Here is a 21,048-nt window from a genome sequence, read left to right on the forward strand (position 1 = left end):
ACTATTTGTTTAAATAGAAGATAAATTAAGCAAAGTTGATTCTTTTCTTTTTAAACAGACTTTTTTTCCCCTCACAAGATGATCAAAAAGAACTGATAAGAGTATCGATAAGGAACCGAACCGATAAGCAGAAAACCTCCTGGATTACTCGACACGCGCTTCGAAGCCTCGGCACTACGGACGGGTATTGTTAGGGTTTCATTATTACTAGTACTCTTATCAGTTCAGTTCCTTATCGGTTCTTTTTGATCATCTTGTGAGGAGAAAAAAAAAGACCGTTAATACATTTGAGAGGAAGAGATCTCACTCCGTAACTTTTTAAAAGTACCGATAGCAGAACCCTGAATCCTGATCATCAATACTCTGGGTTTATACGTATTTACAATCGGTTTGACTGACGTAGAGGAGGCACATTTCACACCTTCAAATAAAATATGTATCAGGGACCAACTTGTTAATCTAATACTCTGTTAACTGTGGCCAACGAATGTCAGACTACGACTGTTCCTGCCACCTCAAACAGACGAACATGAAGCACTGAAAACATATTTCCTGCCAGCAACACTCAATTTTTCATCAAAAATGACAATGTTTAAAAACAAATCCCCATTGTACTGAAGTGCTGGCGTTACCCATTCCATAACATGGAACATGCAGACGTTTACACATCGAGGGTTCACGGGGAAGCCAGCTCCCTGCAGCTCAGCAGCTGAGAGGCTGTTTGTGCTCTTCAGAGCCCCTCGGGACACTTTTCTCTTCAGTCTGTTGGTCACTGGAGTAAATGTTGAAGCAGCTACTTCCAACTCCAGCTGTTTGCTGGCAGTGTGTCCTCTGCCCCCGGCTGACTGGACGTTTCTGTCTCACTCCGGGTCACCAACAGTTCATACCTTGTGGCAATGCTTCATTCAGTGTCGCCTCTGAAACCACATCCTCTTCGACGGGCCATCCGGGCGCTCTCCCTCTCGCAGAAAGAGCACATTGTGACAAACCGACGGTGTGAGGATAATGTGAAAAGGGCCTTTATATCCGCCCAGAGACGACTATTTATATTACTTGGAATGTGCAGTGTGTATGTTTGAGGCTACCATGAAAAGGAGAAATAAAAAATTAATTAGAAAACAGCTCCTTTAGGAAAGCATGTTGACTAATTCTGAATGTGAAGTTCGAGGAGCTGCTACAATTGCAGATAAACATTCACATACATTTGCCTGTGAGGCCAATTTATCTTCTTTAAATGTAAATCATAAATTCAGATATTGTGATACACGATTACATCGTCTTAATTAGAAATAATAATATTCATATACTAACTCACATAACTCAGTTAAATCAAACTATTTCCATAATCTGACTATTTCTATAATCTAACTTTAAACTGTTAATTTTGCAGTTAAGTTTAAAAAGAGAGAAAATACACTGCTTTACCGTGTGGTTATTTCATAAAATAAAAGCACGCTGTAGCGTCGTGTATATATCGAGATACTAAATGATGTTCAGGTATCTAGAGGAACTCATAAAAAAGCAGAGCCGTATAAAGAGAGAGTTGCATCAACGGAAGTTCATAATGATTGATGGTCACGTGATTCTCATTGACTTCAGATAGTTCCAGGAAGTAATTCACGGGCAGTTTGAATGCATTGAAGTCGGTACAAAGAGAGAAAAAGAACTGGTGGCCAATAAATTAATTAATTAATTAACAATTTTCACACAGAACACCAACATCTGTATGTAGTTACATTGATGTTTGATATTTTATATATATTTTATAAGTAAATGAATCAAAATTCACTGATATTTGAGGATTCGTGTGAACAGAGTTATCTGGCTTGTTGACATATTTTGGACGACGGTTGCTTGTTTTAAGAGCAATCACAACCTAAATAATATATATTGAGAAGAAATGTTACAAAATTCAGATAAGATTAACTTTCAACTGAAGGAGCGTTTTGAATATTTGAGGATTAATCATCAAACTCAGTTGCTCTCACAAAGTAATTGCAAGTCTGACCTCGGATCAGTAGTTAGGAGCTAATAGCAACACTAATAAACTATAACTAAATTAATATTGATCTAACATCAGTCTTATCATCACCATTTTAAAACCACATCATTATTTCTAATAATAAATCAGCTGGACATCAGTCCTACTGGATTTTTAAAGCAATTAATCTGCCAATAAAAATGTTTAATAGTCCGTGCCCAACCAACGGCCCAAAACCCCAAAATTATATTTTTTATATAAATTATAGATGACAAAGAAAGGAAACAATTAATTGATTATTCAAATTGTTTTTTTCCACAGCTGTAACGGTCAGCTTCCACTATTTTATAGTTAAAATAATGTATTGATTCATAAAATAAAAATAGCAGCAGATAAATCGACCAAAATCATTACGTGTCGCTGAGAAACAATTCTAAATATGGCACATTCATCTTTTAAAAGATGAATGTCACAATAATATGACACAAATAAATCCTCCGACTGTGACTGTTGTGAGCCGTTATGTCTCAATATTTGAGCACTGCCCATTACAAATATGAGTGAATATGGATGATGTGCCCAAATTATGAAATGCACTCTTGAGCTGGTTGGTGTGGAGTCTGTCCACGATGACATAACCAGTGGGACTTAATTAAATATTATAGAATAAGAAGGTGCAAACACTGTGCATACTGCATCTTAACTGCTTCCTTTGGATATAAAGGCGGGAGGTGCCGATGTAGGGGAGCTACTTTCCCCATTTCCTGTTTCACTGCTGGTTGCAATGGCCAGATTTGACAATATGCTGTTCCACACTTTCTTTTTGAAAGCTAAAGTTTTGGTTATTCATTGTTTGTTTGTTTGCAGCCACTGCTGGATGAATGCTGGAGAGAAACCAGAAGTACTGGTTGAACACCAGGAATCTCAGTCAGCAACAGGCTGAGCTTCATACTGTTCAGTTAGTTCATTTAATAGTATTCCATTTCATTGTATATATTGTGCATTTTTACATCTAATATTTTTACTCTGTTATTTTATTTACCTGTACCAAACTTGCTGCTGTAGCGAAAAAATGCCACCTTGCGGGATTAATAAAGTATCTATCTATTATATATATATATATATATATATATATATATATATTAATATAATTAATACACATTAATATATCTATTTGTGCAACAAACAAACAAACAAACAACAAGAAAAGACACTACTAAAAGCACAACTTGTGGATAAAATCAGTGCATATCTCACCCGTGAGACGGTGAGGTCTGTCATCAGCTGGTCAAAGGCCCGCGTCTCCTCCGCTTGCTTCTGGTTGTGCAGCGCGATCTTCTCGCTGAACTTCCTCGGGTTGGAGCCACCTGTGCCCGGGGAGCCGGACATCGTGCCGGGCCTCAAGGGTCACAACTTCAGCTACTACTAACAAAATAATAAGTGGTAGACGGAGGCTGGGAGTCTTATTGTCCAAAGTCTTTGAGTGAGCGTTGAAGTGAATCCATCAGAGCTAAAAAAAAAACAAAAAACACACATTACTGTCTGGAGAAGGTAGTTTTAGGAGACTAAGTATCCTTACTATCTGGAAATAATGACTTAGTATCTCAACATAATGACTTAGTATCTGAAAATAATGACTTAGTATCTCAACATAATAAGACAGTCTTAATACTTTGACCTAGTATTTCATAATAAGACAATTAATCAAAACAATGACTTAGTACCTTCAACAAGTTAGGAGTTATATATATAAATAACTCCGCTTCCAGGTCTCTCAAACTGAGTGTATCCTGCCGTTAAACACCACAGAAGAAGAAGAACTGAGTGTTTATCACTGTAAGCCGAAGCTAGCGCCCGTTAGCTAACGTAGCTAAGCTAACGTAGCTAAGCTAACGCTAAATAAAAAGTTGTCTTCTTGTGCCAGGAGAGCGAAGTCAATACAGCCGTTTGCCAATTGTGTGTTTTTACTTTACTTTCAAAACTTTTAAAATTAGTTAATGGGCACAGCACAACTTCATATTGACGTATTATTTACCAGCGAACCACTTGTTTGAATGTGACGTTAGCATAACGTTAGCCGTCATTGCTAACACATAACGCTGGAGGTGAACGGGAGTAACCGTCGCTAGCAGCTAGCCAAGTTAGCCAAGTTAGCTAAGCTGCTGTCAGAGCCATCTCAACGTTTTTTTTGTTTGACAAACATGTCGACAACACTGCGACATCGGTCAACCATTTAACAGACCTGTATTAGAAGCAACTTGTCGCCTGTTTTTAGCTGTTAGCCGATAGCTAAATATTTGCTACTAACGTTAGCAAAAGCTCCCGAGCAGCAGTAGTTGGGCAAACGACTAAATCTGTATTTCAACAAGTGTCCGTTGACTTGAAAAAAAACACACAATTTAAATGTTTCTTTTAACCCCTAGCCCACAAGCTAGGAAACTACAAAAACCACAAATATGCACACGTGATCCAGGAAAGTAAATCCACGATTTCACACTTTAAATGTAATCTCGCAGCGTTTCTTTCGGAGTCTTCAGTGTTAATCCACGGAACAGCAGAGAGATTTCAGACTAACTCCAACGAGTCCTGTGAAGATAAACAAACACAACAAAAACAAACCTCTTGTCTCGCTTTCGCCGCTGTGAAAACCAGAAGTATTCTGCTAATGTTTTGCAGTAGTTAGTAGCCGTCGGTTGACAGAGAGACTCAGATATCCGCTGGCTTGTTATCCTCATTCGACTGCGAGAAAAAACGTTCCCTCGTTAAAACAGAGCCAGTACATATGGCGTCCACAGGGGGGCGACAAAGTAACACAGTCTCTCTATGGGATTACTAATGAGTGGAGGAAATAATAAGGTCTTATGTTAGGAATCTTCTTTTTCATTCAATAATAACTATGTTAACAGAGATTTATATATACACACACACACACTCACCAGCCACTTTATTAGGTACACCTTGCTAGTACCGGGTTGGACCCTTTTTACCTTCAGAACTGCCTTAATTCTTCGTAGCATAGATTCAACAAGGTGTTGAAAACATTCCTCACAGATTTTGGTCCATATTGACATGATAGCATCACGCAGTTGCTGCAGATTTGTCAGCTGCACATCCATGATGCAGATCTCCCGTTCTTCGTCCACACAACTGCCGCTCACTGGATATCTTCTCTTTTTCTGACCGTTCTCTGTGAACCCTAGAGATGGTTGTGCGTGAAAATCCCAAGGTCAGCAGTTTTTGAAATACTCAGACCAGCCCGTCTGACACCAATAACCATGCCACGTTCAAAGTCACTTAAATCCCCTTTCCTCCTCGTTCGTATGCTCGCTTTGAACTTCAGCAAGTCGTCTTCACCACATCTAGATGCCTAAATGCATTGAGTACACCGGCCGGCCGGTATATTATATATTTAGTATCTCAAAATAATAAGACAGTCTTAATATTTTGACTTGGTGTTTCTTAATAAGACAACTTCTCAAAACAATGACTTAGTACCTTATAAATAATAATTTAGTATCTCAAAACTGTGACTTGGAATTGCAAAATAATGATGATCTTAATACTCAGGAGACACAGTGCATCTGCAGAGCTTTATTCTAAAATAGGTCAAATACATTTAATGGACTCCTCCATTAACTCAACGGCATCAACAACTGGCAGAAAATCAACATCTGGTTGAATGGAATCTGATTGAAGGCTTGTTGAGACGAGTCAAACTGTGACACTAAAGACTGGATGTGTAGAGAGACATCTGTAATACTGCTCATCCTCAGGATCTCTTTTAGGCGTTTGCACACGTCAACTACAGTATATATGAAATATAAATAAGGGCAACTTTACCAAATTATTTTCCAACAAAACATAAATATCTCTCTATTCAATGTCCAACTTACGTTTCTATCCCATCATATATTTTACAATTTCAGGCGAGACACTACAGGCGAAACGTTGTTTTAACTTCTATTTCTCTTCTTTCAGACTAGAGGAAAGAAAAAGGACGTTTTCTCTAAATGAGTTTGTTCTCAGACTCTGATCCAGAAATCTCCACTTCAGCAGCTCTTACACCAAACTTTACACATTCATTCCTCTCTATGTTCTGAAGGTTCACACAGAGGGGTTTGTTCACACAGCATTCAGAAGATGATTTATACTACATGTTATTATTACGAAAAAAAAGGAGGAAATTGCGAACACTATTTTATGATTTATGGAGTGATACAAAGAGATATCATGACTCCTCTGTAAAACCTTTGACTCTAATCTGTCAACAACATGAAACAAGAATGTTGGCTTTATCCAATGTTCACGTTCCTGTTCTGGAAAATCAGCAAATTAGCACGTTTGCATATTTAACAATAACATTTCAGACTAAAGAATTGTCTTAATCCACTGGGGAAGTTTCAAGGTGAAATCTGTTAGTTCAAATTTGACTTCTTCAGATTCTGGAATGCAACAGTAACCTGTGTTTTCACTTATACAACATCAACAGCCTACCAGAGAGACACGGAGAAAAGAAATATCATTCCAGTGATTGAGCCTCGTCCCCGGGCTGGAGTCCCAATGAGATCGGTCTCACCGGGAGAGCGCCAGACGTGAGCGGTGTGGAATGTGAATTAGTCATGCAACAAATTGAAGTTTATAATATATATATATATTTTTTTTTTTAAACATAAAGTTTTGAGTTCAACAGCTCAATATGAGCATGCCTTTCTTTGTGAGTCAAATAACATGTCGGATGCCACTTTCTCTTTGCATAGATATCAGAATATTTGATGTGTTGAGGATCCAAATCAAACAGTCAGGAGAGTCGAATCTCTATATTCATACCAAAATATGTGAAAAATACCAATAATACGAACTACAGTGAAGAAAGAGGAGTGCATCAACTGTTTCGGTTTTTCTTTCCAATTCGTCTCGAGCAGCAATATTTAAAAAAGAAGAAAAAAAAAAAAAGCCAAGGCAGGGTTCCCACGCGTCCTGGAAAACTGCTTTCCAGTCATTGAAAACAACGGAAAATATGAGAGAAAAGTTCTGGAAAAATCTTGTGTTGTCCTGCAAAATTATTAAATCTAATCAGAGCTCCCCAAAACAGATAACATATCCATCTGAAAGTGAAAAGCGGGAGTTTTCCGGTTGTGTTGTGGGAATGCTGTTAACGTCACATGGTAGCTTAACACTCTAAATAATGTGCGTTACATTTATCCTTCAAGTGTAACTATCAGGTGACTGTGGTTGTTTTTATTCTTGTATTATTCTATGAATTGTTTGTCATCATTTCTTAGCACATAAGAGATGATTTCATGGATGAATTATAGCCACAGACTCCATATGTTTGACATCAGACTCCCACAGAGAGGAACATATTAGTGTACGGCGCGATCGAACCGGCTAGATCATCTGAGAAGGATCTCTAGAGAGGAGTGGGAACCCTGCCCGAGAGGAGGCCGAGTCCACTCGCAAACATTCAAAAAGCCGTCTCGTGTACTACAGCCCTGCTGAAAAAGTACGCTGGCACTTTGAGACGTTCATCCAGCTTTTTATCAGTCAGCTGAGCAGATAAACTAAGAAAGACACAAAAACGGATCTCTTAACATAAAACATACATTTTTTTTTATATAATTAATCCAGGCCCATGCACAAGATATTCATAATATTTAAAGCAAAAAAAAACATACAAATCTTAAACCTCTGACCTAACCGCAAGTTACAGACAATAGAGATGGACTGTTCCATTAAAGCACATATGGTGATCCACGTAATAATAATAATTAAAAAATAATGCACGTAAAGCTGCATAGGCACGAGGGAGAAGTGCAGTAGGGAATGTGAAGGAAAGCCGGGGTGGTTCAGGTCAGGGCTTTTCTGCAACCCTCAAAGTGGGTTTTGTGGTTTTGAATCAGTGTCTGTAGCCCTTTTTTTTTTTTTTTTTTTTTAATCCTTTCTTTTTCTATTTCCCATAAAATTTCTTGTTGAGCAGGAAAATGAGCAGGTTGACATTGATGGTGGCCCTGTCGAAGAGCTTCATCACCGCCACGCCTTCGTACTGCAGCTGGAGGAGATCCTGAGAGGCAAACACAACAGGATCAGCCTCCATAAATCAATCACAGATAACATGCATCAATATTCACTGTGTCTACTGTAGAGTTGTTCCAATACTAATAACTCCCTAAAATGCTGGATCGGCAAGTATTCAAGTCTATGCACCGATCCAACATCACAACATTGTATCATTTAACAGTTCTTTTACACAGAAACAACACGTGTCACTCGCTATCAGGCAACAACCTCCGGTTCTGCCGAGTGAAGTCAAAGCTTCATATATTAAAGCTGCATTCTCTCTAGTGTCCACCAGGGGGCGACTTTTCTGGTTGTATAGAAGTCTATGAGAAAATGACTACTTCTCTCTTGATTTATTACCTCAGTAAACATTGTAAACATGAGTTTATGGTCTCAATCTCTAGTTTCAAGTCTTCTTCAACACAGCATGATGTTCATTTAGTAAATGATGGTCCATTTAGAGTCACTCACTACGTCACTCCTCGATATTAGCTAGCTAGCTAACTAGTTAGCTGCCTGACGGTTAGCTAGCTAGCTAGCTAAATAGCTAACTTGTTAGCAGCTTTGACTATCATGTTACGTTGATTTGAACGTGAATGTTGACTACTATACTACATCTATGGTTCTGCAGCTTTCATTTTCTATACGTTTGTGTTTTACAAAGGGTTTAACAACAATGATAGCATCGTATCACATCCTTACAGCTTCAGATGTACACATCTGTAAAACTTCAGATGTGTACTCGGTATCGATCTGATGCAGGTTTAGGTATTGGAATCATTTTTTTATCGGAACATCTCTAGTTTACTTTAGTGAAGTAAAAAAATAAAGTTATGAAAAAGAAACAATACCTGATATTCTAACTGTAACGTCTCCAAGTGCACGCCCATGAACTTGGCCTTCACCTCAAACACCCCGACAGTCTCCGACGGAGAAATCTCAAAAATGGCATTCTTGAACCTGTGAAGAGAGAAAAGTACACGACAAAGAAACAGATCAACCTTCATGAATTTAACTACCAACTGCTGATAACAAAGTGAACAAATTGTCTTTCACAAATGACAATGTCAGACGTTTGAGATGGAGTTAGAAATGTCACGTTTTGATATTTGACGTTGCATAAAATAAGAACAACGTAATTGCCGATCATTGATGATCCATATTAACAGATACAGATCTGTTTGTTGTTTGATTTTAGCAGCTGGTCTACAAGGATGCAGGCTATTTAAAAAACATTTTTTGCCACTGAACCAAAAATCATTTCAATGCTCTGAAGTCTGTAAACCATCAAAATTCTAAATGTTATCCTTTAAGTCCTCTATGGTGTTTTTCTCTTCATAAAAACACACAATTCAAAAGATTAGGAAATAAAAGACTGTATTTTTATAGATTAAAACAAATCTTGTCATTAGTAGTTTTAATGATGCAATATAATCTGTTTAGTCGTAGGAAGTTAAACAGCTCATAATTCATCAGTAATATCTATTTTATATGAATGTGAAAACATCTCCTTCAAACTACTGGATTTATTCATGTTTCTTATCAAAACTACAGTTTACCAGATTACATGTGAACACGTCATGGCTACGTTTTAATTTCAGAGCCTGAACGCATCATAATGTAATTGAACAGAACCTTCGTTCGTTAGCGTCTAAGTTTTCTTCAAGTATTCCAGAAAACACAGGGTGAATAATTTATTTATATACAGATGAAGTATTCCTTTAACCACAGCAGAACTCACTGGTTGGGCTGCAGATCCTCTATCGCGATCAGCACGCCCTTCTCGTGGAGGCGGGAGGCGGTGTATTTCTGAGAAACCTGCTTACTCTTCTTGGCCTTGTTGTCGCCCGGTTTCTTTGACAACCTGAGAAGAAAGACAAGCGCACGGTACAACATGAAACCGTCTCTTAGCGCAGAGAAGGAACGCGTGTTCAACATGTTTGGAAGATGATCATCAGAGGAGAACGGGGACGTATTTGACATTCAGGAAAACAAGAACAAGCCATGTATTCTGTTCTTCAGCTGAGTAAACGCCATAGCTTTATGACGAATATACTTTCAACTAGATGCATTTATAAAAAAGCAAGACAGCCTTCTTCTGTCTAACAAACATCTCAACTCTGGTGGTTTAGATTCTGGTCCTTGGTTCCCTCAGTTACTGGTTTTCTATCAAACCAGGCAGCAGCTGTGCTTAATTGGATTTTGCACTCCAGGAACAAAACAACCGCTGATTAGAAGTCCAAAATCAAAAGCAGCAGGAGTCTGAGGATCAACACTGTAACTGTGTGACCTGTAACTGCCTGTTACAGGTCACACAGTTCGGATGTTTGGCACAATTCAAGAACAAGTGAAGTCATTCAAACTGTATGTGGGAATAAGTCAGACGTCTACAGGTTTCCCTCCTCTTCCTAGTTCCTCCAGACTAGGAGAGTGGAGCAGATCTACTACTCAGACTACAGATTATACTATGACTATGATCTATACTATATACAGATTATACTATGACTATGATCTATACTATATACAGACTACAGATTATACTATGACTATGATCTATACTATATACAGATTATACTATGACTAAGATCTATACTATATACAGACTACAGATTATACTATGACTATGATCTATACTATATACAGACTACAGATTATACTATGACTATGATCTATACTATATACAGATTATACTATGACTAAGATCTATACTATATACAGACTACAGATTATACTATGACTATGATCTATACTATATACAGATTATACTATGACTAAGATCTATACTATATACAGACTACAGATTATACTATGACTATGATCTATACTATATACAGACTACAGATTATACTATGACTATGATCTATACTATATACAGATTATACTATGACTAAGATCTATACTATATACAGACTACAGATTATACTATGACTATGATCTATACTATATACAGATTATACTATGACTAAGATCTATACTATATACAGACTACAGATTATACTATGACTATGATCTATACTATATACAGACTACAGATTATACTATGACTATGATCTATACTATATACAGACTACAGATTATACTATGACTATGATCTATACTATATACAGATTATACTATGACTAAGATCTATACTATATACAGACTACAGATTATACTATGACTATGATCTATACTATATACAGACTACAGATTATACTATGACTAAGATCTATACTATATACAGATTATACTATGACTATGATCTATACTATATAGATGATGCTCCGAGCAGTGATGAAATCTTTAACTGTAAACTTAAATCCTGCCTCTTCAGCTGGGCAAATAATGGTTTACAGACACTATTTACATTCGGTTTTTTTTACTCAATTAATTGCATTTAATGTGTAAAATGTTATTCTTTTTTATTGTTATTTTATTAAACACTCATTTCATTGTGTTAAAATTGTAAAATTAAATGTTATTGTTATTTTATTAATCACTTATATTATTGTATTTAAAATGCAAAGCTATATTCTATTTTAATATTTTATTAATCACTCACTTTATATTGTATTTAAGTCGTTTTTTTAAAGTAGTTTTTAATTCACAATGTTTTACTACGGTTACTGTTATCATAGCTTATAATCTATTTTATTACTTTTATTGTCTCACGTGCATTGGTCTCAAATATTTTAATAGTTTATATATTATATATATATATTATTATATATATAGTTTTGTTCTTTTTTGATGTTTTCACAGCCCACCCTTATTCTGTCTGAGAATCCTCCTCCAGCCGACCCTGCAGCTGGAGGAGGATTCCTGTCCCGTGCTCCATGCAGGTCACAGTGGCACTTTGCTAACAGCTCAGGCTTCTGTCAGCAGTTTAATCTTGCACACATGTTTGGTATTTAAACAGGAATCCGATTAGACTCATTTTAAAAAGGTAGACAGGCAGCCAAAAATAAAATCTGATTCATGATGGTGAGAACTACGGTACACGTCTCAGTGGTGATTGTTGTGAGAGTACGACCGCTCAATCTGAACCACAAAAGGACAAATTTAAACTGTTAAAGGAGATGAAAGGCCACTCACTTGCCCTTGCTGGCCAGGTTGTCCATGCACGTCTTGATGTACTGATTGTACGAGTCAATCTGAACATTGAAAAAATTGGTCTTTGAATTCAGGGCGACGTTGGTCTGCTGAAGCCTCACCAGCTCAGCTTTCCGACGCTGACGATACCGTCTCTGGTTTCTGATGTCCTGTAACACACACATCACATTTAAGTAAAACACACAGAGGAGTTTTATTTGTCCTCGTCCTCAGATGATCTGTTGACCTTGGCGATGTCGTTGATGAGGTCCTGGTAGCGGTTCTCGGGGTGGACCTTCCCCAGCTCGGCCAGCCGCTGCAGGTTGCTCTTGATCTTGTCCTTCTTGCCCTGCAGCGTCAGGCTGTCGTCCACCACCGGCTTCACCTGCTTCATCTTCTCTGGGGTCTTGGCGTCTCTGATGGCCCTCCTCTGCATGGCCCGCTGGTACTCTGCTTCCTGTCATCCGGGACAACAAGACGGATAAAGTTATTTTTACTTTCAGTAAAAAAAAAAAAGATAAAGGGCCTCATGAAAGAATGGCTCATATGAACAGATTCGTTCTTAAAGGGATAGTGTAGGTCTTTTAAAGAGTGGTCGTATGAGGTACTTATATATCCATAGTCAGTGTATTACCTACAGTATTTGGTCGTCAGCACACAGAAGCAAAGCAAGGTACTACTGTGGACGACGACGTGTGAATTTGGTGAATCCGAATGAACCAAGAGTCACAAAATAAGACAAACAAACTATACAATGAGGCAGCGGTGGACCAGCAACTCCTGTGTTCTGAGATGTAAAATAACTGGTGGCTTTGGTGAGAGCATAGATAGATACAGCGGCTTCAGTTCCCCGCTGGATACCACTGTCTCACAGCAAAGTAAACAAGTGAAAATATTCCAGAAATATTCCAAATATTATCAGTTTAAGATTCCACTTAAACTGATATTGATTCTTATTTAGGTGGCTACAATGTGTTTTGCTGCTGCCCCTATCCACAGCAGTAAATCCTAAACTGTGTCATCTGTAGCTGAAACTTAACTATGAACGATGGATAATCAGCAGCAGCAGCTTTATCAGCCCCCAAATCTCATTTCTGACCTGTTCGGTTCCAGGTGTTAAGTCCAGGATCTCAGTCAGAGTCTCTCCAGGCTGGAACCGGATCACGTCCACAATGAGCCTCTTGGTGCTGAGAAGAAATTTCGAAGAAACCGTTGAATCTCCCAGAGACGACCATTTAAATCTACTCTCGTCAGCCGTGAATCTCCACATACGAACTTACTTGAGCAGGAGCGTGCGGGCGTCCATCTCCACATTGGCCTCGCCGGAGACGTCGAACTTGTTGGTGAGTGTGAGAGAAACTTCGGTCTTCCCCATCAGCTCTTTGTTGGGGTCGTTAGGAGGAAGAGGATTCTCACCTGATGAGACAGGTGATCAGATGATCAAACACTGGGTGTTTCTGCTCATAAGCGCTCTCATCTAGGGCTGCACCTAACGGCTATTCTTAATGCAGCAATCTAAAAACTCATTTATCGATTATTCTAAAGATTATTTTCTATATTCACGATAAATATAACAATTAATTTAACCAAAAATTAAAAACAACTTGTCTGTCTTATTTTTTTGTGTGTTTTATTTTATCATCTTCTCTTAAAAACAAACAAATGTAAGAAGATATCAGACCGTCTGTGAGGTAAACTAAAAACACTGGGCCACTTATTTCAAAAGGATGCTGTGACGCATAAATTAATTGAATCACTGTGTGTCTTAGCAACCATTTCCCTGAACTGCAGAATCTGTATTTCTACTGAAGCACTTGACCTAAAACTTAAAATGGTTACGACAGGGAGCGGTTTAAGTGCTGGAGATGATCAAATGCTATTTGTTGTCTCCAACAACAGTCTGTAATGTTAGTTCACTCGTACATGGACGTTAAAGGAAACGGCCCGAACAACAACGTTAGATGACGCATGGTGCAACGTTACGCTAACTGCAGAAAACAGAACAGAAACACGTTCCTGGTGTTGATAATCCAGATATTTCATGCTTTGGTGGCGACAAAAAAAGTACAGTTGTCTCTTTCTGAAATATTTGTACCACTTTAGAGGATCGTAGACGAGGTTTATTTTATTAGCTGCAGCTTGTTCTCTGAGGGGAACGAATGCTCCGACCGGACTCAACTACTCGATATTTTTGTACAGCTCAGCGCTGCTTAAACATCATTTCATCTGTTTAAAGGTAAGGTCAGACACTCACAGCATGAAACAAATTACCACATTATCAAGGGTATCGTCTGTAACTTTTATGAATGAGTTCAATTCTTGTATCGCTAATTTTTTGCGCTGACACTTCAAAGCCTCATTTCACTCACCGATGAGGGACTCGACGGTGGGAACCTCGCCCAGGTCCTCCAGCAGCTCGTGGATGGGGTCGTTGTGCTCCGGAGCGATGGCGTCCTGGTGGTCCAGCAGCAGCTAACGGGAGACAGAAGGATCCAAGTCAGGTTCTGCATTGGTATTGGTGTTGTTCCTGGTTTTGATGTCTGTGTGTGTGGATGTGTGTGAGGATTTGTAAGTTCTGTAAATAAGAGTAATGGGACCGACTGGAACACGCATGCGGTTTGAGACGGGAAGAGCTAACGTGCAGGGGGTCCAAACTCACCGTGTGGGTGTTGATAATCTCTCCAATGGAGATGTAGATGACCGGTTTGGTGACGGTGACCAAGTCGGAGTACTGATCCACATTGAACTTATCCTCAAGCGAGGGAACGTCACACGCCGACAGAAAGAAACGCCTGGGACGGAAGAGAAAAGTCAGATGAGACGAAGAGCTTCAAACGGCAACGGAAGACAGCAGGTGAGGAGCGTCAACGATTGGTCACCGGACCTGAACTTCTGGTAGGAGGCGCTGAGATATTCGTTGATGGGATTGAGATGGGCGTTGTCCCCCAGGAACATCTTATTGGAGGCGGCGTGCTGCAGCATCTTGGCGACGGAGCCCAGGTTCCGCCGCTGCTCCGTGGTCAGCTGGCCGCCCGCCGACACCTCGATGATGTCGAAGGCGTCGGGCGCCACGATGGCCGGGTTCATGTAGCGGTAATACAGCAGGTTCCCCACAATCTGACGAGGCAATTTACTTCAAATTATTGTGATGAAATGAAATTACAACCAGAGTTTACGTGAAACTGCTCAGAACAAAAACTAAAGGTGACTTTGGGCATCGGGACGCCTCGGCTTTAGAACGACCTGCCTGAGGAGATAACAATCAGTGATCACTTCTTAAAGCCCATTTTTACAAACTGGCTTTTACGTGATGTCGCCTTTTAACTGCTTTATTTGATTGTTGTTATTATTGTTGTGCATTATTAGATGTTTGTCATATATTCTACTTCCTGGTTTGTTCTTATTGTACGTTTGGTTTAATTGTTTCATCAGGGTTAAAAAGTTGACCTTAGTTTGTCTTTTGCTTTTGTCGGGCCTCACTGTTGAGCTTTCTGCACTTTGTAAACTCTTGTTTTTAAAAGCTGCTTCATGAATAAATGTATTATTATTATTATTATTAAAGAGGCAAACCTTGAGCAGCTCGTCCTCTGTAGCATCGGGGAACTTCTCATGGAGGGTGTCCTTCAGCACTTTGGAGACGAAACGCATCCCGTATCTGACAGAGTGAGACAGGAATGTGGAAATATAATATATATATATATATATTTATAAAATATGTATTGCACGTGTAAACTAGCTGACTTGTGTCTGTAAAAACGTAGACAGTGATGCAGTATGTGAAGAACGTACGGTATTTTATCCACTGAGACGGTAATGGCGGACAGGAACTTGTCAGTGATGGTCTTCATGTTCTTGATGGAGGCTTCCAGTCTCGTCCTCACCTCCTCGTGGGCCATAGCCTGCTCTGGAGTCACGTCGTAGGGCAGCTTACTGTTGACAGAGAGATGGAGCAAAGGAGAATCCTTTAACAGTGATCGTAACCTACGAGGCCTTTCTTTGATCTGCCAAGCAATGCTATCATCAAACCAAACATCTGTCCATGAGATGAGCAAAAATGACTCAATAGGATGTCTAGCATTACAATCTGACCACTACAATACACGTTCTGCTCTTAACACTTCAGTAGTACTGTATTCATACAATCTGATACGAACAGAACAACTCTATACTTATAGAACTCTTTATGTATATTCAAGATATTTCAAGATATATTTTTGCTTTGCTGATTTTAAATCTTGATAAAAGAGATATATACTATATGTGTGTGTGTGTGTATTCATATATATATATATATATTTATAGAAGAATAAGAACTAGTTTTCTTTAGTAATCGTTTGTGATTTACAGTAAGAGTGATAACATTTGTTACTTGCCAACTGGTAAACAGATTGAACCATTTAACTATCCTAAAATAACTTCACGTGACTTTCTTGTTTTGCTGTTTTTGCAGAGATGTCGCAGGATGTTTTATTCCTATTTATTGAAACTCTGGTACACGACGACCTCATCTCCGGCTCACCTGGCCTCTCCGGTCTGCGTCTCCATCTGGTTGACCCAGCTCTTGTAGATGTCCACCGGGTCGGTCTTGATGTTGAGCGTTTTGTCGTCCATGATCTCCTTGACGACCGGTGCCAGGATCTGCCGCAGCGCGTTCTGTCCCCGCGCACCCCGGTGGAAGCTCACCACCATCTTGATGATCGTAGGGTTTCCTGTGACGATCTCCTTCATCTGGTCAACCTTTGACCTGCGGACAGTTGGAACTCGAATTTTAAAAGAAACTTTTGAAATGTCGCAAAGAAACGGTCATGCCGAGTAGATGAGTTTCCATCTTTTTGGAAACTTCCAGACCACATGTATTCTTCCAGGTTCTTCTACACTGACCATGTACTTTTCCTAACCCCCATATACGAAACATGTATTTACAAAGCAGGGGAATTCACTTTTAGATGCTATACAAACAGGAGGCCTTAAAATCTACATTTGAATAAATATTTTGCAGCCAAATCAAATAGTTTGCAGGATATTCAAGCTTTGTTTCTTAATAATGCATTTAATACTTGACTTCCTTCTGTACAGGGCTTGTATTCTTTGTCTTCTTGATTCTTCTCAGTACCTTTTGTTAGTACGCCCTCTGGTGTTTCGGAGAGTTATCCCATGAATAATGTAGAACGTATATGAACACCTTTGTGCGTGGTAGTTTGTGTGCCATCTGCTGAGGCGCGCGTTACTGAGCGAGTATAAACAAGGCTTTAACTGTATTCAGTCGAGGCCATTTAGCGCATCGACTCTTTTCCATGCAGCTTTTCTAACGCGATACTTGTGAGTGCGGATAGAAATACGTGAGCGGTTCTCACTTGATCTCCTCCTGCAGGGCCGTTTTGAAGAGCTTGGTCAGCAGGTACTCCTCCCTCTGGTTGGAGGCGTAGTTATAAAGGGTGAAGATCACAGAGTCCATGAACTTTGTGGATTTATTCTGCGGCATCTGGAAGATCAGCTTGGCGAGATACGTGGGGTTGGTCTGAAAAAGAAGAAGCAGAAATGTGAGAGTTCATCAGAGAGGTGTGATTCTGTTGTTCAGGATCTAGAGACAGAGAAGTAGCGCAACGTTACCTGTAACAGGTAAAAGAGGTACTGGTAGGCTTCCAGTTTGAGCCTCTTCTCCTTGCTGAGGGCCTTCAGCCCCCCCCTCTGCTTGTTCATCATCATCATGTTGGACAGCTGGCCCTTGTTCTTCTTGGTCAGCTTCTTGCTGTGGGACACCACCTCCTGCAGCGTGATCTTGTTCTTCACCAGCAGGCCGATCTTGATGTCCATCAGGTTCAGGTCGTTCTCCAGCTGCTGGTTGGAGCGGATGTTGGTGACCACCTCCTCGCGGAGACGCATCAGCTCCAGCTCCTCCTGGAAGTCCTGGTCGCTGTGGTCCAGCAGGTGGACGAACTTCCTCACCACCGCCATCGGAGGGTCCTCGGCGCTGACTGTGCGAGGAAGGACATTTTTTGAGAGTCAAGAGGCCGCCAAAGCTGGAGAGAACATATACGTATATATATACACACATACGTATATATATATACACACACACACACACACACACGTATGATTTGTACTCACTCAGCGTCTTGTAGTCGTCTCTGGCCTTGTTGGCTCTAATGAAAGCCTGAATCTTCACCACCTGATTGATCTGCAGTAGAAAACAGCAATCGCTTGTCTGATCAATGGTCTTCATTATGAAACAGCACCACAGGAATCCACTGTGAGTCGCAGTGGGAATGACTTCACACATGTCAGAGTGCTAGATGACTCCGTCTGCCTCCCTCCAACCCCACAGGACACGGACTAAATGTCGGCCGGATGTCTCAGGGGAAATTTAAAGCTTCTATCAGATGAATCGTTTACTTGACGCCCTAATTCTTGAGACAGACAATCTACAATCCATTGTCTTGATTCTTCTAAATGGTCCAAAACCAGCTCAACAGAGAAAAACTCAAAATCTGTGCATCCTTTCACAAACCATCGAGCTTGGAACGAGCTATTAACTTATCTTCAAATGTTTAAAAATACTTATGAGACAACGTTGTTGACATTATCTTTCAGCCTCCTATTCATGTATGGGTTCTTCTTATTATCCGTCCCTTTTTGTACTTCTTGTTTGCATCTCAATGGGACCTTTCTGGTTCAATCAAAGAAAACATTTTAGGCTAATCTTATGAGACAAAGGTTTCAGGCTGAATACTCACGTGATCTTGGAAGTACTTCAGACGATCCTTGTATTTCTTACGAGCTTGGTGCATCCGAACCAAGGACTGGATCTGAGAAGGACAAAAACAAATCCTTTAGTGTCAACTGTATTCATACTGCCGATAACAATGAGAGATGCACCGATTCTGTGCTCAGATGTTTGTTTTTTTTAAAGTTTGACTAAACAGCCTTTAGCGGCTGTTACAGCTGTTTGCAGCTGGCATCACTCTTTCCTGTTGACTGTCTCTTTGTTTCTTTTCTGTCTGTGTCAAGACTCGACCAATCAGATTCAACTATGTAACTACTCGGTTGGGGAAATTCTTAAAGCAAACAAACATTTTTGTGACTTTTCTTTTAATGGAAAATTGAAATTCATTTGTAAATTCATAATAAAACAGTCCAAATGTTTTTAGGGTCGTTCTTCTATATGGATTATTTTGGACTCGCGGGTTTTACAAATTGTTTGTAATGTCTGTAAATTTAAACGGCATAAAATTAAAATTGTAGATATGAGACGATAAGTTAAGTTAAGAAAGAAATTCTTGTGAGTTTTACCAAAGATTACAACAGAAACAAATAAACATATATGAACAACAGAATAACAATTGTTAAGTGTAAAAGAAGTAATACTGACACTAGTGAAAAAATAGAAGAAAAATTCAACAGAAAAAGTTAAATGACAACAACAAAGATTAAATACAAGAGTAAAAAGTGAATAATAAGTAATACCAGCACCAGTGCCAAGTAAAAGCTACGATAGAAAAAGTAATATTGAGCCTGATATTGAAAAGTAGCAAACAGTAACAGACATGATATTAAAATGTAACATTGCACAATGTTGAAAGTAATATTGCCCATGACGTGGCTATTTTAGTTAATAATAATAATGATAGTTTTACCTTGACGGCCTCGTCGCTGTGCTCCTCCAGATACTGTTTACGCTCTTTGAACTTCTTCCTCTGTTTGTTGCCTTTCCAGTGCGCCTGAGAACAGAAAGACTTTCAGCAGGAGTCCCGAAGGCCGACAGACGCTTCTCTGACCATAGACGTACAGGTGTATCTCACCTGTATGCATGTAACAGCAGGGTCTTGGGATTTGAGGAAGTTCATCCGCTCCTTCTGGCCGTTCCTCAGCAGGTAGCCACGGCAGCGGGCCTGCAGCTTGGCAATGAGAGACTCGTTGGCCAGCCACAGCTGCTCTCGATTGTAGGCCGTGGTGACGCCGGAAACCACCGACTGACGGGGACAGCACAAAAACAACCAGTTAAAACACGATGTAAACAAATGAAATACTTATAAAAGACACAGGGAGCGTGACCTACTTGGATGTCTTCCTTGTTGAGCTGGGTGTTGTTCTGCAGGAAGCCCTCCGGCTCCACCCAGGTGCCGTCTTTGGTCTGCAGGTTATAATAGTAGTTGTGTCCTCCCTTCACCCAGTGCTTCACCCACTCGCTGCCATTATCGCCTGCACGAACAGCCAAAACAGAACGCAGGTGAACAAGGTGGAGGCACAACGTGGACCAATGATTAGCAAGAAGCATCATCGCTTCTTCATTTCAGTAAGAAGCTATAAACAATGTACTGCTGTGGACGCCTGAAAAAAAGCAAATATCAGTTAAAGTGTACGCTATGTTTAGAATATTTTCTGAAGCCGCTGTGTTCTCTTCAGCGACACCAGACTCCTTTGACAAAAACAGTCATTTTTACCTCGGAGAACACAGGAGTTGCTGGTCTACTGCTGCCACCGTTGCTTGGTTTGTTTGTGTTATTGTATGACTTTGGTGTTTGAAATGTTTAGTTTGGATTCACCGGAGTCACAAAAAGACACAACTAACCAATCGAGACAGCGGTAAACCAGCAGCTCCTGTGTTCTGTTAGGTAAAAATGATTGCTTTTATCAATGGAGTCTGGTGTTTTTGAAGAGAGCAGAAATAAAAGCTTCAGTTCCCGTCATAAAGGTCTGTCTGACATCAAGGTAAAGCGGTGAACATATTCTATATATAGTGTAAACTTAAACTGATATAGATTCTTTTAAGAGTCTAAAATACGTCCTCAGCAGTACATGGTTCTCCTGTCTGTTTCTATAAACTCATCTACTGTAGTAGAACCATCAGACAAACACACTTCCTATATTACAGATATCCTAATACTGTTATTAACTTCTAAACGTCACAAACTCTCACTTTAAAAAACACTAAAAAGATG

General features: G+C 39.6%; 2 protein-coding genes across 2 annotated transcripts in view; both read right to left on the minus strand.

The window, feature by feature from the left end:
- The window catches only part of crtc3 (CREB regulated transcription coactivator 3), a 37,677-nt gene extending 32,964 nt beyond the window's left edge, over nt 1–4,713 (minus strand). The window contains 2 exon segments of the mRNA XM_079186128.1: nt 3,239–3,491; nt 4,601–4,713. Of these exon segments, the coding sequence (XP_079042254.1) occupies nt 3,239–3,370 (132 nt within the window). The 5' untranslated portion in view covers nt 3,371–3,491; nt 4,601–4,713.
- An 839-nt stretch (nt 4,714–5,552) lies between these two features.
- Nucleotides 5,553–21,048, minus strand: part of iqgap1 (IQ motif containing GTPase activating protein 1) — a 45,885-nt gene continuing 30,389 nt past the window's right edge. The window contains exons 18-37 of the mRNA XM_079159871.1: nt 20,166–20,308; nt 19,909–20,079; nt 19,744–19,827; nt 18,844–18,915; nt 18,218–18,287; nt 17,720–18,084; nt 17,464–17,627; nt 16,629–16,853; nt 15,899–16,039; nt 15,680–15,764; nt 14,994–15,226; nt 14,769–14,901; nt 14,479–14,581; nt 13,390–13,525; nt 13,209–13,296; nt 12,357–12,566; nt 12,113–12,279; nt 9,780–9,902; nt 8,890–8,998; nt 5,553–8,042 (exon numbers count right to left, since the gene is read on the minus strand). Of these exons, the coding sequence (XP_079015997.1) occupies nt 7,929–8,042; nt 8,890–8,998; nt 9,780–9,902; nt 12,113–12,279; nt 12,357–12,566; nt 13,209–13,296; nt 13,390–13,525; nt 14,479–14,581; nt 14,769–14,901; nt 14,994–15,226; nt 15,680–15,764; nt 15,899–16,039; nt 16,629–16,853; nt 17,464–17,627; nt 17,720–18,084; nt 18,218–18,287; nt 18,844–18,915; nt 19,744–19,827; nt 19,909–20,079; nt 20,166–20,308 (2,936 nt within the window). The 3' untranslated portion in view covers nt 5,553–7,928. The remainder of the gene's footprint in view (nt 8,043–8,889; nt 8,999–9,779; nt 9,903–12,112; nt 12,280–12,356; nt 12,567–13,208; nt 13,297–13,389; nt 13,526–14,478; nt 14,582–14,768; nt 14,902–14,993; nt 15,227–15,679; nt 15,765–15,898; nt 16,040–16,628; nt 16,854–17,463; nt 17,628–17,719; nt 18,085–18,217; nt 18,288–18,843; nt 18,916–19,743; nt 19,828–19,908; nt 20,080–20,165; nt 20,309–21,048) is intronic.

This window comes from Pholis gunnellus (genome assembly GCF_910591455.1).
Source record: "Pholis gunnellus genome assembly, chromosome: 1".
NCBI lineage: Eukaryota > Metazoa > Chordata > Actinopteri > Perciformes > Pholidae > Pholis > Pholis gunnellus.